This window comes from Epinephelus moara, chromosome 21, assembly GCF_006386435.1.
Source record: "Epinephelus moara isolate mb chromosome 21, YSFRI_EMoa_1.0, whole genome shotgun sequence".
In the NCBI taxonomy this organism is placed as follows: domain Eukaryota; kingdom Metazoa; phylum Chordata; class Actinopteri; order Perciformes; family Serranidae; genus Epinephelus; species Epinephelus moara.
In genome coordinates, this window is record NC_065526.1 from 7,803,449 (window position 1) to 7,820,231 (window position 16,783).

Sequence of the window (16,783 nt, forward strand, 5' to 3'; positions counted from 1 at the left end):
TATGACAGGATGGCAAACAGAAAGACTGCCACAGTTTGGGTTTTTTTTTTGTCCCTAAGCAGCTCCAAAACATTAAAATCAGCTTTTCGAAGGCTGCTGAATAAATTCCTTTTCAGTCAGCTCACAGGATAAAAGACACGTTATTCAAACAAGTTAAGGGAAAGTTATTTTTTACCTTCATTCTCTGACAAATGATAAGACAGGGCTAAAGGTCTTTGTTCAAATAGAAATGCCATATTACTAATAATGGGCTTCCCAGCTTAGAGAGAACCAGAAAGGACAGTTTGGAGCATCACTAATAATAGACTGGTTAGTTCTCACTGAATTGTCCCAACTGACTACTGAAGTCTGGAGAGGACAGAGACCACTTGAGCTTAAATCCCTACTGACGGACATAATAGTTTACGACCATCGCAGGATTTTGCTCAACAATTGTACGCGATCTGCTGTCACTGAGCAGCAGATTTACTCTTCCTGATGATATATTTTTTAAGTATTTCCCCATTAAATCCAACCATAACATACAGCTAATTCTGTTTTCATAAGGCCTACAAACATGATCTCACCGTTAGTCAAACATGTATACATTACGCCTTTTCTTGACCGACCCCTGCCACAAGTTCATCACATTTAACTCTGCAGAAAACAAAGTCAGACTCAGTGGTGCCTTACATGGTCCTCTAAAGCCCTTTTTAACAACCTGGACTGTGAGTAAATGTGACTCAGGTGACAAAAATGTCAAGGACTGCGCTGTAAAAAAGCTCTTAAAGAGGATACAGTTGCAGCTGTTTTGTTTTTCTTTAGATACAGTTGATGCAAATGAGAAGAAGCAATAAAAGCAGTTAACATAACACAGCCTTGTAAACACCTCCATAGCAGCACAACATATCGGGTGTAATCACACTCACGCTGACAGCTGGGTGAGCCGAAATAACCCGGAGGGCAGGCAGTGGGCCCTATATGGAGAGGAAGAAAAAAGAATGGAGAAAAAAAAAGAAGAGGATCAACAGTAATAGCATTTTTAAATGCTTGTTTTAAAAACATCTGTCAAGCTAAATTGTGGTACAAGACATTGCTTGTTTTTTGAACTTACCCACAATAGGTCCTGCAGGTGATTTGGTGGTCGGCTCGTATACGGGATATCCTGATTGCAAAGGAAAAGCAACGCAATTAAGACCTCCACTGATGGGAAACTGTGATCACGTAAAACCTCAAGTGTCAGCTTTATTTATCGCAGTGGGAGGTTGCTTTTGATGTAAGATTTGAAAAATTACATCAAACTCATAAACAACAAACCGCTATGCAGTTTGAGGCATACATTATTAAAGGTGGTGTGAATCTGAGGTGCTGTCCTGTTCCTGCTCACACTGCGCCACAAGGGGAATAAACACTCTCGTACTGATATACGATGTTCAGAGAAGTCCAGAGCAGAGTCACTTCCCGTGTTTGGGAGGAGCGACCATGTGGCCATCTCGAGGTCGAGATATGTGAACAAACCATGATGATGTCATCGATGGGGGTGTGCCATATCATATCATTCACGATTATACCGCTATAATTTTGTAGCATCATAATATGAAAAATTCATATCGTAATACTCACAATATTTCAACTTGTAGACACATTGACATCATACTGTTACCCATGGCAACAACAAACATGGCTGACAGCAAAATTATTTCAGACTCTGCGATGGTTCTAAAAACAGCAGCAGCCTCAGTAGTGTGGAATAAACTGTGGCGTCCTGAATGTTTTATGAACAGCCCCGGACTCTTTTAGCGAGTTACCGCTCAGAGGGAACTCAGTCAGCGGCTCCTCTGGCAGCAGCACAGCGTCTCTCCCTCTCCTCTCTTGCCGTGTGCACATGAGTCAGTGCCATCAAGTGATTTTGTCATAAATCTTTATTATGTATGATGATAGTTGTGGTATCATAACAGCCTGTCACAGGTTACAGCATGATGATTAGAGGAGAAATGGCAGAGCATAAAGGTCCAGGTGAAAAAAAACAACATCATTTGGGATTTTGCTAAAAGAAGGAAATCACCTGTTGATTTATATATATAGATCCCAGGGGACATTTTCTGTATTTAGCTGTTTAAATGTGTAATTTGTGGTAGATTTTATTTTGTTGAACTTTTAATATTGTATACAGAATATGAATCTCACTTTGAGTTACTGTTGTTGTTCACAAACTAAAGAAATGAGATAATTTTTCTTTAGTTTTTACTGAATATTTGAAGGCAAACTGTAAAACTATATCACTAATTCTGTTGCAAGTCTATTTTCTGAAATTAATAATTTATTTTTTACTAATTTGTCATATCGTCAAGAATATCGTTATCGCAAAAATACCCTGAAATATTGTGATACTTAGTCGCAGCTTAAAATGTAAGAGGACACAAAAAAGCACTGAATTACAGTGCACAAGTTAAAGGGAGCTGATGGCATCACATTTCACTGGAGTTGTACCTTGTACATGTCACAAATAAATAATTGTTTGATTGATTGTATTTTGAAATAAGTAAGTCATTATTTTGAGATACAGAGTAATTATTTTTAAATTCACGTGATAAATAAATGATTAATTGAACAGTTGACACTTTGGGAAATATGCTCACTGACTTTCTTGGTTGATTCAGTAAATTTGAACAGAGCCAGACAAGCTGTTTACCTGTGTCCAGTCTTTACGCTAAGCTAACTGCTACACATCTAGCATTAACATACAGACAGAACAGCAATATCAATCCTCTCATCTCACTTTTAGCAAGAGAGTAAATAAGGGTATTTCCCAAAATGTCAAACTATCCCTTTAACACTGTGACCCCTATGAATCACAGCCTTCTGCCAGCAATAAACTGAATCAACTTTGATCTACTGTATCACAAACACAAGTCGTAAAAATCTTAAACAGTGACACAAGACAGCAGAGAAGAGTCTCTTGAAACCCAGACAGCCTCTTAAATACTGTGTCCGCATGTTTAGACTAGTTTGTCAGTGCTAACAGCCCGGAGATGAGAGACCCAGGTTTAATAATAACTTCAAGTAATAAATCTATCTTACACTCATAAAATGCCAAGTCTGAATTTAGCAATCTGCAATTAATTTAAAGTTATATGACATAAGAAACAATCCGCCAGCGGGACAGATTAGATTTGTTGCTTTTTCTTCTATTATTACTGTAAAAACTTTAAGGATGATATCACTGGTTCATCAAAGAGGTTTACAATGATGCCTCTATGACTCATTTTATGGACTAGTTAAAATAGATTAAGTTAAAGTTTAAAACATAAATGCCCCATCAGACAAAAAACAAGTGACTGTCAGAACACTGAATCCGAACACTGCAGCAAGTTCAACCAGATAGGCTACCTGAAAAAGGATTTATGACAGTCAAAGACTGGAAGAAAAAATAAAAAAACAACTCCAAAAGATGAAAGACTGGTTGGCTTATCTCCATGCCCTGGCAGACTCCTGAGTCTGTAGCCAGATCAGAATGAGATACGAGGGAATTCCTCCTTTGTGTGTCTAATATTTGAGTTTATTTGTTTGGATGGAGGTTTGGCATGTGTCAGTCCTGTAGCATGTGCATACATCCTCCTGTGTGTAGCCCTGCAGCATTAAAGGCATATTTCTTTGAGCATATAATAACAAGTCCAAAATAGTTGCATTTTTCTCCTCGGGGCGAAAACTGACAGACTGTAACACACAAGGCTAAAAAAGGGTGAACATGAAACTGATCCCAAACATCAAAGAGTGGATTCAGTTTCACATGATACTGTATACTGTGACACACTGAGCTCCCAAACACAGACACATCAGTTTATCAAATGATAATGTTTTCTCTGTTATGCATGATTCTGAGGGAGAATTGGGTATCTAGGATTTGATAAGGGAAAAAAACTTACGAATGCACTGAGGGTAATAATAGTATCCGTCAGCACAGCGATCACAGTTTTCTCCAGCAAATTGTGGCTTGCAGATACATCTTCCAGACCCCATCTCACAGCCGGCTGTCGTCCTTTCATCACACCTGCAGGCTGGTGGGGTCACATGTTTGTTTTAAATTAACATTTGCAGACAAATATGTACACATGCCAACAGATGCATCGATGTAGACCAGAGTTGGATTACTTTATGTGTTTTGATTTGTTTGCTCTAAAACAGTTGGGTCACGGTCTGATTCAGTCCACTGCATTCTGAGTGGACTGCCAGTGACTACAAGTGAAAACAGACTTTATTTTGAAGTACAGTGAATTTCTGGCACAGAGCTTTTATTTTGAAGTGCTGTTTCCTGCTGTAGAGTGAGTGACTAACCCACAGCTACTTGACAGACAGCAAAATAGTTGGACAAAAACATGACCAAATGCAAGTATGATGCTGAATGTATTCAACTGTGTGGACTTTGAACTAATGACTAAGGAGAAATCTGGACCCCGTGGCCGGACCAGTTGGGAACCACTGCCATATGAGGCACACATTTCTCATAAACAGATTTTTTTTTTTAAAAATTGCAACAATGCGTGCACGTGCAGTGCACCTGCCACATGGCGATGGCAGAGGCGACACACATCAGTGACACTGTCAGGAATGTGTCTTTGGCGTGGAAATCTAGAACATACAAATGTGCTCAGCAAGAGGATTTTGAAGTATTCAAAAAGTAATCCTAAGTATTTAGGGTAAATGGAATATGTTAAAAATCACATTTTAGGGCATGTATTCAATAATCTGTAGTGGATTACGGTTTAAAGGGATAGTTCAGATCTTCTGAAGTGAGGCTGTATGAGGGACTTATCCATGTTCATTCTTTTGCAGACAGTGGATGTTGGTCAGCTCGCCCCCAGACTGGAGAAGCAGGCAAGAGTACCGACATAACATGGGTGGGGCAGCAGCAAAACGTATTTTAGCCACCTCGAAAAAGTACCACATAAAAAAAACTGTAAGTGTTTGTCATATTTAGAATGTTCTCAAAATGTTACCTAGCCATCAGAGAACCCTTTCCAACAGGGACGCCATTAACAGTTTCAGTTCCTTGTCTTTGCTCTCTTCAAAGCCACCAGACTCCATTCACAAAAACAGTATTTTTAGCTCGCTGAACACAGGTTAATAACTGCCTCAATCAGTTTTTGTGCTATTGTGTGACTTTGGCAAATCCCAACTAACCCCTTTAAAAGCCAAAGTCATTTAATAGCACAAACAAACCAACTGACAGAAGCAGAGGTACACCAGCAGCTCTTGTGTTCAGCAGCGTTAAAATTCTGTTTCTCTCAATGGTGTCTGGCTTTGAGGAGATCAATATCATGGCTTTGGTTCTCTGTTGGAAATGGCTGTGTGATGTAGAAGTGATAAAAATATTCTAAATATAGCAGTCATTTTTACTGATGTTGACATTTTATTGAGGGTCTTTTTTAGGTGGCTAAAATACATCTTGCTGCTGACCCCTGTTTAAAGCAGTGTATTGCTTAGCTCCTGTACTGGTACTCCTGCTTAGCTGTCCAAACTGGGAACATGCCATCTACTGTATGTAATACCCTGACTATGGATAAGAACCTCATACAACCCCACTTCAAATGATCCCAACTATCCCTTTAAAAGCAACACTAATGCAGACTAACATGGATATCCATACACATAAAGACAGCAGAGGATTGTTGGTTGTAAGACAGAAAGAAATTCACCATGTATGAGTCAAATATCAGAAACAAGCACAGGAAGCTTTCAACCATCCATCATCTCAAAATGAGAGATCTCAGGGGCAGATAATGATTACTGAACATTTACTGACTCTGATTTTTGCCAAAACCAACACCTTCCTCTGCTAAACAGACCTAAACGAGTTTGTGGATTTTATGATTACTTTTCAAAGCGCTCAGGGCAACCGGTTTAATTCCACTGCCCTCTAATGTCCAAACACAACTGGCAGCTATTTATATGGCGAGGAACAGCCACGGACCATTAAAGTAATGTAAACAAGAGCGGAGCCCAGTTTAGCAATAATACAAGCAGTGGTGCCGGTGGTGCTTGTTCAGTGGTGCCATTTGTGTCTGTCTCAAACAAGACGCTGATGCCTCTCTTTGAATAGAAGACTGTTTTGGCTTCACTTGTTTGTCATATAAACTGCAGGTCAAATGCCTACATGGTGAGACACTATTTAGTTCTAAAACCCATCTAGTGCTGTGTCCTGGACATCTGACAGATGGCAAAGTTCAACCCTCACAAATAACATTTTCTCTTTTTTTTAATTGCATTAAAGTAGTGGCAGAAACTGATTTGAAATGGTATCTGAATTGGCATTTCCACTCTCATTTATTTAATATAATTCCTATTTCCATATGTCTAGAAATACAAAATGAAAACAGATTGCAGCACTCGCACAAACAACGACCATTTCAATCCATGCAGAGCAAATAAACAAGCAGCAACAACTATTTAGGAAGTGTCCAATTATTAGTGTCCAAAAAGTGAAAGTTCGCCACAGCTTACATGGACATCCAATCAGTGTTGATGGTAAATGTAGTCGATCTAAGCAATAAATTCCTCAGTGTGTTCAATATTGACCAAGAAAGCTGAGTTGTTCTGTGCCTACATGTACCAGGATGCATTGTGCACAAGCTTCTGACGCCTATAACTATTATTTAATTGGCCAAAACACAATGTAGCTAATTATGAGTTTCATACTTCATATTCCTGCAGGTAAAAAATAAAAACATGGAGGCTCCATAGCCTGAGCCAGCGTGCATCTAGACAGCAAAACTTTTTTTTCACATTTTCCACAGCAGCACTTGTTCTGTTTTTTACCTTTCACAATAAAAGCCCAACTTAAATTAATCAGAGCACTTTGCCAAGATGCAGCTAAATGAAATAGCTTACAATAGCATTAGGTGACAAAAATACTCGCTCAATGGTCATCTGCCCTCTCGGCCCTGCTGGTCTTGGTTATTTTCGTGTTTATCTGTGGGATCCTTAAAAAGGTCACCAGCGCATCTCTGTCTTAGTGAGGAGTAACACTTTGCATAGTAGTGCACAGATGAGCTCTTTCGGGGCTCTTCTGACATCGGTGACAGTGTCCAACTAAAACTGGCCATGCTGAAATTCATTGCAGCAGAATAATTCAGTTTCTGTTGGTATCGGAGGGCGCTCTGTGTAACGACACCACCAGTTGGTGTTTGCTCTCCACAGCTCAGGTTCTGGAGGGTCCCCACCAGCCGTATCCTCTTGCAGGGCTTCAGCTCAAATAAATACTGCTGCATATCCGAATCAGTCAAAACGCTATAAAATGTATCCTGATCTATAACATCCTTTGAGCTCACATTTTAGGATGTCATTTTCAAGGTTAGCTTCTATAGTTTGCAATACAAACTGTAATACAGCCTGTAGTTCTACCTTGCCTCCAACTACGTCACTGTCATGTCAAATGCCCTGGATGCAGGAAGCATCAGATTTTGCAGCTGCAAACTCAGCCTTCTCAGTCAACAAAGCACGCACTCAAGAATTTATTGCTTCAATCAACTACATTTCCAATCAACACTGATTGGACATAAAAGGTGGTCAATCTCCCCTTTAAATCAAGGGGACAAACACAGAAACGCAACTCACGTATGCATCCAGAAGGGGACTCCGGAGGTACTCCATAAGGTCTGTAGAAACCCTCAAGGCATTGCTCACAGTTCACTCCATCAGTGTTGTGCTGAAGAAGAACAAACAAATAATGTGGGAGCTATAAGTCCTACATGATTGATCAGGGAGAACAGAATGATAAACACAAGAGTCCTCTTTGCTCTGTGAAGTGGAATTTCTCATTTCAAATGCACACTGACACATTTGTTGAGACACAATGGTTTCATACACTCTCTGCTTCTATTTTCCAGAGGCATATCATATAAATAACACTTGATATAACTTTATTTTGATAAAACATGATGACACAGATTTCCTGGAGTGCTAACAGCAAAGTTTGGTTAATTGTAAAAAGCTTGTTGCGGCCTCACAGACCCGTTTGCACAGGTTGCAGAGTAAGTGGTGCGGTATCAAATGCCCCACGGAGGACACAGACAACATGGAATTTTTCCTCATTTTTTTGATACCCTCCTCCTCCCCTACAACCACACACATGCACACACAGGAATCAGTTTAGACTTGACATGCATTTCATACCTGGCAGTTGATGCACACTCCTCCTCCGTCGTACCTGCCGAAGGTGTCTAAACTTGCTCTCCTCTTTTCCACCTCTGGGTCGTAATAACAGTCGAAGGCATGGGAGAAACACTGACAGCCTGAGGAGGAAACCCCCAAGACACACACAGAATTATTCTATATGCCTCAGCAAATTACCCCAGACTCCCCTGTCTGTATTTAAGAACCTTAAGCCACTCATTCTCCAAAAAGGAGTTTTAAGTCTGGTTGTTAAGTATGAGGAGAAACTATAAAATCCAAGTTAAAAAAGAAAGCACATCCTCTTCCTGTATGGGTCTCATTAATGTTTATGAATGGTTAGGGTGCATTTCCACCACATGGGTGCACTAATTAGAGTCTTCTTCATCTTTCTCTCTCATTTGTGGCTGCTTCAAGGTCATTTTTCATGACGGGGAAATTTGTCAACAGTCCAAAGCAATTAGATTCCAGCTGACACAGGCTCTCAGATAAGCTGGCATGGGGGACTAGGTGGGGGGCCTGGCTAGCCGGCTGACTAGCTAGCTAGGATGACAAACAGCAGTTATCCTGGAGCTAGTCGTGATGTATGATGTTCATCATACATACCGTATGAGGAATGTCCTCTCAACTCCTCACTGAGGCTCTCTACAATACCATAACAGGGCATTCACAACAGGGTTTAAATAACAGAGGCAAGGGGACACTTCAGGCCTCTCTGGGGGTCGTAATTCAAGAAGTCAGCAGTGTGGGGAGTAGCAGAGTGTGGTTTTGTTTCCACAATGAATGAACCATTGTACATGTACACTTACGTTGACACTCGTTGGGGCTGTCAACAGTTGCGGCACGCCATGGCTTCTGGTTGAAGCCTGGGCAGCAGCGGTCACATGACTCACCGCAGGTGTTGTGTTGGCACTCACACTGGCGTCTGCAAACATGAGATGAGACACCTGTATTTAGTGATGATCAGATTTTTATTTGCAGCACCCCCCCTCCCCAGTGCTTTCTCTAAACATTCATTAAGTAAAGGACAGAACAAGTTGTAAACACAGGCATATTATTACCTTATTAAGTTGTCATGTATCAGCAAACAGCTGCCTATTTATACAAACATGTTTGAGACAACCTCTTGAGTCCATCATTCACTCTAATTTTAGCTGTTTCCGTCTCCACCAACTTCTGAAGGATGTATCTGGTTTTCAAGCTGCTAGCTGGCTAGTGCTAATCTGTCTATTATTTGGTGCTGAGCAATGAGCTGAAAACAGTGGGACAGAACCAAAATAGTATTACCGCGTTCAGGGATGGGCAGTGTTTCTATTACTTGTATTTAAAATATGTATTTCAATTACATTTGACGATTTTGTAATTTGTATTTGAGGCCGATAAAAAGCAAATGTAATTTGTAACAAAATACTTTTGAGTGGAGTAATTTTGTATTTAAAATACTCAAAATACTTTCTCAACGAATCAAAAAACAAAAATAATAGGCTACACATTCTTATAATATTGGATGTAATAATATTTTTTACTTAGAGGTTACTTATATGTTTTTTTAAACTTGGGCCATTCAATGTGCCCTTCAATGACCTAGTGGTCTGTTTTATTGGACTGTGCATAACATAGGAAATTGTATGTTGTTGTGGTTGATGCTTGAGATGAGTATGCTACAAATTAATTGCCTCACGTGGGATCAATAAAGTTGCCTGAATCTAAATCTGAATCAATGAATAATATTTCAGGGTAGCCTACACCAAATTGTGAGAAGACAAGTGCAAATTTGCAATAGCTGCGACCAAATATGCTACTATCACGCCATTAATGGATGAATCATGGTTGTTCTTTCTGGCATAGTTACTTGTGGTCTTCAATTGCAGCATGTACATTTTGAGCATTTTTGGTCAAGGACTTTTTGAGTTATTCACAAAAAGATTTGAATCAGTTAGTATAGCGCCACCTATGGATGAATCGTGGGCATTCTTTCTGGTATAGTTACTCATGGTCTCTAGTTGCAGTATGCAAATTTTGAGCATTTTTGGTTAAGGACTTTTTGAGATATTCACGAAAAGCTTTGTCAACCACCCGACCAACTGACCGACCAACCAACCGACCAACCGACCAACAGAGTTACCTATAGAGCTGCGGGTCGCTGCTAAAAAGAAAAAGAAAAAAAGGATTTTCTGTATTTGAAAATACAAAATACATGTATTTTATTTTGATACATTTTCTGGCACCAGTATTTTGTATTTTATTTTGATACATTTATTTGAGGGGTATTTTTTATTTTGTATCAAAATACATTTTTATGTTTTTTTGCCCATCTCTGACCACATTGTGGTTGTATCTTGCAAATCAGTCAAGTTGCAGTTTACATCCATGTCTGTCCAGATTCATAAGTAATCATGACAGTTGACAATGCTTTAAATATGAATGATGCTGGAAAGAAGCTACATATTTGAAAACATGGATGCATCATGAACATCTACAAGCCGGCAGCACTGAAGATTTCTACCACAGATGGACACTCAGGATTAGTCTGCTAACCCTGACCAAACGTCTCCCCTTCTGTTCCTGAAGTATGGCTCTGAATAATGGCCAGAAAAGTGTTTTTGCAGAACATCATGATGTGACATTGAAAATGACCTTTGACTCTTTTTTTTGCCTTTAATGACAGGACGGTTTGGGGCGTCAAGGAAGGGAGAGAAGGGGGATGACATGCAGCAGGGGGTCCTGGGTTGGAATCGAGCCTTGCAGCCGCTGCTGTAAGGAAACTGCCTTTGTATGTGGGGCCCGCTCTACCCACTGAGCAACTGGGTGCCCCAGACCTTTGACCTTTCGAGTATATAATGTAATTCCTTTATTGTTTTATCCTATTAGATATCTGTGTGAAATTTTGTCACAATTAGAGTATGAATTCTCAAGTTATGGCAAAAAAAATGTTTGCATTGCTGAATCTCATGTTCACAAGAATAAGACCCATTTGAGGTCACGTTGACCTTTGACCACCAACATCTAATCAGTTCATATCTTGAGTCCAGGTGGATGTTTGTCCCAAATTTGAAGACATTACCTCAAGGCGTTCCTGAGATATCGCATTCACGAGAATAGAACAGACAGATGGATGGACAACGTGAACACATAATGCCTGGGGGCCGTACAACCAAAACAATGGGTTGAAAGACACTAAAATGCTTCATAGAGCCGAGGGTAACTGCAGAATCAGGTGATAACACTCCCCTTTCACTATGTTAACTGTGTATGTTAGTCATTGTTCATACAATAATATTGAAAGGAGCAGCTTTAAACCAACGGGAACCAAACAATGAAACACAATGAAGCATGACTGAATGCTTTGTTGCCCTGTTGTTTAGATGTTCAGGGTACAGAGGGCAACTGTGGCTCAAAGCAGAACTTTATCACACATCTTGATCTTTAACCAACTATTTGTAACATCACATCGAGTAAACAGAGTAAGTACAATGATCTGTTGCTCTTTACAATGGTGATGTCAATTCACAAACATATGAGGTCATTTCCCCTCCTGATAAACAATTCACTATCTTTAAAATCACCAGATTTGGCTGCATCTCTGTGGTTTTGCATTAAGTCATCTCAGGTTATACAACAGCCCATTGTACAAAAAAAACTACTCCACTCTGTTAATGAATAAACAAATGAAATGGATTCACTGGTTGAAGTTATACTTTAAAGTTAACTTTGGAAATGCTCACAAGAAACCAGGTCAGGTTATAATTAATGAGTGATGAAAAATGCTTCAACCAGAGCTTTCCACACAGAAGTACTGGGTCAACTATTTAAAGCACTGCTTGAGATGAAGGGCATTACCAACCTGCTTGGGTTGTCCTGGTTAGGCCCCCCACCACACGCCTGTGCATGCCCATGACAAACGCAGCGTCCGCCAATGCTGATGTCTTTGATACTATAATAATACTGTCAAAAAAAGGGAAAATGTTATTAACTGATTCATTTCAGTAATAGCAGTGTTATCTGCAACATCAGCCACACCAAAACAAATGTCTGGTTTTGCTTGGCAGCAGACGTGAAGTGATCATGCTGACTTGTACAAACTTAGACCATGAGCTAAGCTTACTTTTATGGGGTGAATCAGTGCATTATAAAAAAAAATAAAAGACAAGAATCAACAGCTGACATCACAGATTTATTCTCAGCATGTCAAATAAAGCAGAACTAATTTGTTGTTTTTGACATGAACCCTGAGGATACATTTCTGGAATTACATCTTCAATGATTTACTGAGAACAACTTCACTGAAGGTATGCTACAGAAAATCATAACTCAAACACATATCAAGAAACTAAGGTTTTAGCCTCATTACTCTGACGCAGCACACTGTGGAAATCTGACATGATCTTGTTCTAAAAAATCTAGGAAACCAGTAAGTAGGTAAAAAGGTAAGTAAATGTACATATTAGTCTCAAGTTATGTTAACTTAATATTTAATTGTTAAGTTTATCTACAGTTAAACTGTATTTACTTATTTTTGTAAAGTTTGTCTGGTGAAATTAATTTGTTCTTTCTAAGTGTTAGCAAGTTCAGTAAACCTAGTCTGACTTAACTTGACCATGACAAAGAAGATTTTAAATGTGGTGGAGTTAGGATATCTCAAGTTCTGTTATGTTAACATGTTTAAGAATACAAAAATGTGATCAACTAGTTTGCCACTAGTAGAATGATGTATGTTAACACCTACAGTGTTGTTTTATTTATTACATATTCAGTGGTTGTTTGGTGTGGGTTGAGGTGCTATATAGTACCGCTATCACACAGAGAACTTTTTAAGCCCCTTTAAGGTTCTTTAGGGATTTTCTACTGGTTCTATCACCAGTAAACTAAACTAAACTAAGCTGAAGAGCCAGTCGTTCTTTAGAGGTTCTCCACTGGTTTTTAAGTTTAGTATAAATTAACTAAATTAAGTTAAGTTATGATTAGGTTAGATTTGTTTAGTTAGTTTAGTTTGCTTTCAATTCAGTTTAGTTTAGTTTGGTTTGGTTTAGCTTAACTTAGTTTAGTTCGGTTAAGTAGTAGTTTGGCTTAGTTTAGCTTAGCTAATTTTAATTTAGTTTAGCTTAGTTTAGTTTAGCTTAGTTTCACTGAGCTTAGCTTAGCTTAGCTTAGCTTAGCTTAGTTTAGTTTAGTTTAGTTTAGCTTAACTTAGTTTAGTTCAGTTAAGTGTAGTTTGGCTTAGTTTAGCTTAGCTAATTTTAGTTTAGTTTAGTTTAGCTGAGCTTAGCTTAGTTTATCTTAGTTTCACTGAGCATAGCTTAGCTTAGCTTAGTTTAGCTTAGTTTAGTTTAATTTAGCTTGGCTTAGTTTAGCTTAGCTAATTTTAGTTTAGTTTAGCTAAGTTTCACTGAGCATAGCTTAGCTTAGCTTAGTTTAGTTTAGCTTGGCTTAGTTTAGCTTAGCTAATTTTAGTTTAGTTTAGCTTAGTTTCACTGAGCATAGCTTAGTTTAGTTTAGTTTAGCCTGGTTTAGTTTAGCTTAGCTAATTTTAGTTTACTTTAGCTTAGTTTCACCAAGCATAGCTTAGCTTAGTTTAGTTTAGTTTAGTTTAGCTTGGCTTAGTTTAGCTTAGTTTAGTTTAGTTTCATTTAGTTTAGCTTGGCTTAGTTTAGCTTAGTTTAGTTTAGTTTCATTTAGTTTAGCTTGGCTTAGTTTCACTTAGCATAGCTTAGTTGAGTTTAGTTTAGCTTGGCTTAGTTTAGCTTATTTTGGCTTAGCTTAGCTTAGCTTAGCTTAGTTTAGTTTAGCTTGGTTTAGTAATGAAAGAGTAAGATAAAATTGCTTACAAACCTCCCTGCCCATTTCCAGAGGACAACAAATTAAAGCAGTGGCTCTCAACCTTTTTTCCCCATGTGCACGGAAATATTCCAAATTTAAAGGGTCCCGTAGTGTGTGTGGCATCTTTAACAAATGGGTGCCATATAGCACCAAAACAGGTTCCCCTATGTTTACACGCCAAAGAACTATGGTGCTGTAAAGCACCTTTGTTTAGAGTGTGTATAATATGTATATGGAAGTTGGCTGAAGCACGACTAAAAATTGGTATTTTTGATAAAGCTGTGTCATGGAACCCTGCTGAAATCCTGAGTGACATCTGAAATTTAGTCTTTATATTTCCAGATTTATTTCAAATATAATTTCATAAGCCATAAAAGTAGATTTGTTGTGACTTTACAATTCATTTGTTTCAACAAACAGTGGCCTTGTTGTTATATGAAAAATAATCCTGCCAATTTATCATCCTTTATTGTGTTTACTTTATTTATCTTGAGCAATCAGTTTCCTAAATTCTACTGAGTAAACACAACTGTTTGGTTAAGTCAAAGTAACTTTGTTTGATTACGTTGCTAACAGAGAGAACAAGTTAATTTCATTTTGTAACAACTTCACAAAATCATGTAAATACAGCTACATTTTAAGTAAATATAACTTAAGATTAATATTTATATTACTTATTAGACAATCGGTTTCCTAGATTTTTTAGATAGTGAGATCAAGTTGTCAGATTTTACAGTGTGTGTTCTCCTGCTGTCGGGAGAGTTGCCATATTATGCACCTGCAGTCTGGTGGAGCTGTCCGAGCCAGTCTCGCTGTCTTTACCAAAGGAATTACCATGATGACTGGACAGAAAGATCTGGCATGAGTCCCTGACGAGGATGAATGTGTGAACAGGAGGGAGCAGGTCGGTGTGTTTGTGTCAGCAAAAAGGAAGCTGGAGAGTAGGTGGTGCAAAGTTTTAAATGTGGCTTTCCCAAATGGGAAACTTGAGTCTGCCAGCACGACACCTTTGTGTGACATTGTACAGTATGTGCCTCACCCTGCGTGTGACGGTGGGATCCCTCTGGGCCTTGGAAATCAGGTGGCCCAGCAGGGTGCTGGTGCGGAGGAAGCGAAGGCGGATGTTGGTGGCCTTTGTGAAGTCTCGTAGCACTGGCGAGTAGGTGAAGTTTCTGGACCCCGGCCGACCATTAACCAGAGACACCACAATCTGGACAACACAAATGTATTTATTTCACAAGATTGTTTCGATAGGTCATAAAACGCTGCAGTTTTGATTTCATTTTCCAACAGCTTGATATGATATTTTACCTCTCCATTCTCCAAAGGGACGATTTTTGAGTAGTCTGTGGTGCAGAGCTGGTCATCATCATGTAATATGCGAGCATTGGGCTGCTTTCCGAACTTTTCAATACACTCACGCTTTGAATCTGCAAAAATTAAAAATAAAATTAAGAAATCCTTTTAATCTCTCAATCCATATTCCATTCATTTTTCATGTCAATCTAAAGAAAGTAATATTATCACATGTATAACTTCTGGAAACCTCCTCTATCACTAGTTAATATGACACACCAGTGTGTTCAGGTACCTGCGTAAAGCTCTGACATCTGATATTTGGGGGCCATCTCCTAAAAAACCTTGTATTTAAAAATCATGTTGCTGATTACAGTTGGATCAGTCAAATATCACAATATAAAAGTGTTTTCTGTAAAATAATGTTCCATATGTAAGAAAATAGCAAGTCTGATCTCAAGCGCACAGCTGATATTTACGTGCTTTGTTTACATGGCATACCAGAAATGCATATTTAACAGATTCAGTGTGGACAGAGAGCTCCGATGTTACGGAGACACGGCGTCATCATGTTCCACGCGGAAGAAGCTGCTGAGTCAAGTGCGACACTAACCCTATTGTTGACCACTCAAAGCCAGAAGGCTAGTAGCAACTGTTATGTTGAGTGAATTCACCTTGATTTTTAAATACGAGAAAAAGTAAGATAAGTAAAGTGGAATCTGTATTTGTGGAAAAAGTAAACAAAGGCTCCAAACACATTAAAGCTCAGTGAATAAATCATTTGATTTAATTAGTTGTTTCAGAAGTTGAGTCTGTGCATGAACATGGACTTGGATCAAAGTGGCGAGGAGAAACTCAGACACTGTAAATCTGATGAGTCACAGCTGTGTGTTCCTGGCAATCTGTGTGCACAGGTGCCTCCCAGATATAAGACAACATAACTCAGATGTGCCAGCTCAGTAAATTAAGAGGATGTATTCAGGTATGAAGTTTAGGTTACCTGGAAATGGTACGACATCAAAGGCCTAGCAATTAAGTTTGAAACATACTGCGTGCCACCACTTGCCACTTTCTAAACAAAATCTGCCCCCAGAGCATAAAAGTTTAAAGCCTGACATTTATCCTGGAATTCATTTAAAGTTATAATGTTGTGTTGTTAGTTTTGATTTCCTCTTCTTTTCCATGCACCGTAAACACACGCACTTCCAGTCTTAAATTTTTAAGCAGGCTGATCAGTAAGCCGGGATTAAACGTGTGCTAGTAAACAAATTTTAATCCGTCTTCACAATGGGTCTTTTTCAGAGCAGACATTTTGACTTGTCATGGCAGGAAAGACACCTGTGTAATTAATAACGATAATAATAAGAGCTGTATTCCATTCAGCAGTGCCAGTTCCGGAGCTCTGGTACTCCACATGATGGATCTTTGGCATGGCTTAGCGAGCCCATTGTTGGTTACACCTGTGCATGTCCTTATATAGAGTCAAAATGTCTGCCATGAAACAGGACTATTTTCAACCAAA

The 16,783-nt window shown here is 38.9% G+C and overlaps 1 protein-coding gene across 4 annotated transcripts in view; it reads right to left on the reverse strand.

Annotated features, from left to right (window-relative positions):
- The window catches only part of LOC126383252 (laminin subunit alpha-3-like), an 82,924-nt gene that overhangs the window by 47,107 nt on the left and 19,034 nt on the right, over positions 1-16,783 (reverse strand). For all 4 annotated transcript variants that reach the window (XM_050033756.1, XM_050033757.1, XM_050033755.1 and 1 more), the window contains exons 4-12: positions 15,277-15,395; positions 15,005-15,175; positions 11,993-12,093; positions 8,958-9,073; positions 8,152-8,270; positions 7,594-7,684; positions 3,906-4,037; positions 1,094-1,144; positions 909-956 (exon numbers count right to left, since the gene is read on the reverse strand). In XM_050033756.1, coding sequence (XP_049889713.1) covers positions 909-956; positions 1,094-1,144; positions 3,906-4,037; positions 7,594-7,684; positions 8,152-8,270; positions 8,958-9,073; positions 11,993-12,093; positions 15,005-15,175; positions 15,277-15,395 — 948 coding nt within the window. The remainder of the gene's footprint in view (positions 1-908; positions 957-1,093; positions 1,145-3,905; positions 4,038-7,593; positions 7,685-8,151; positions 8,271-8,957; positions 9,074-11,992; positions 12,094-15,004; positions 15,176-15,276; positions 15,396-16,783) is intronic.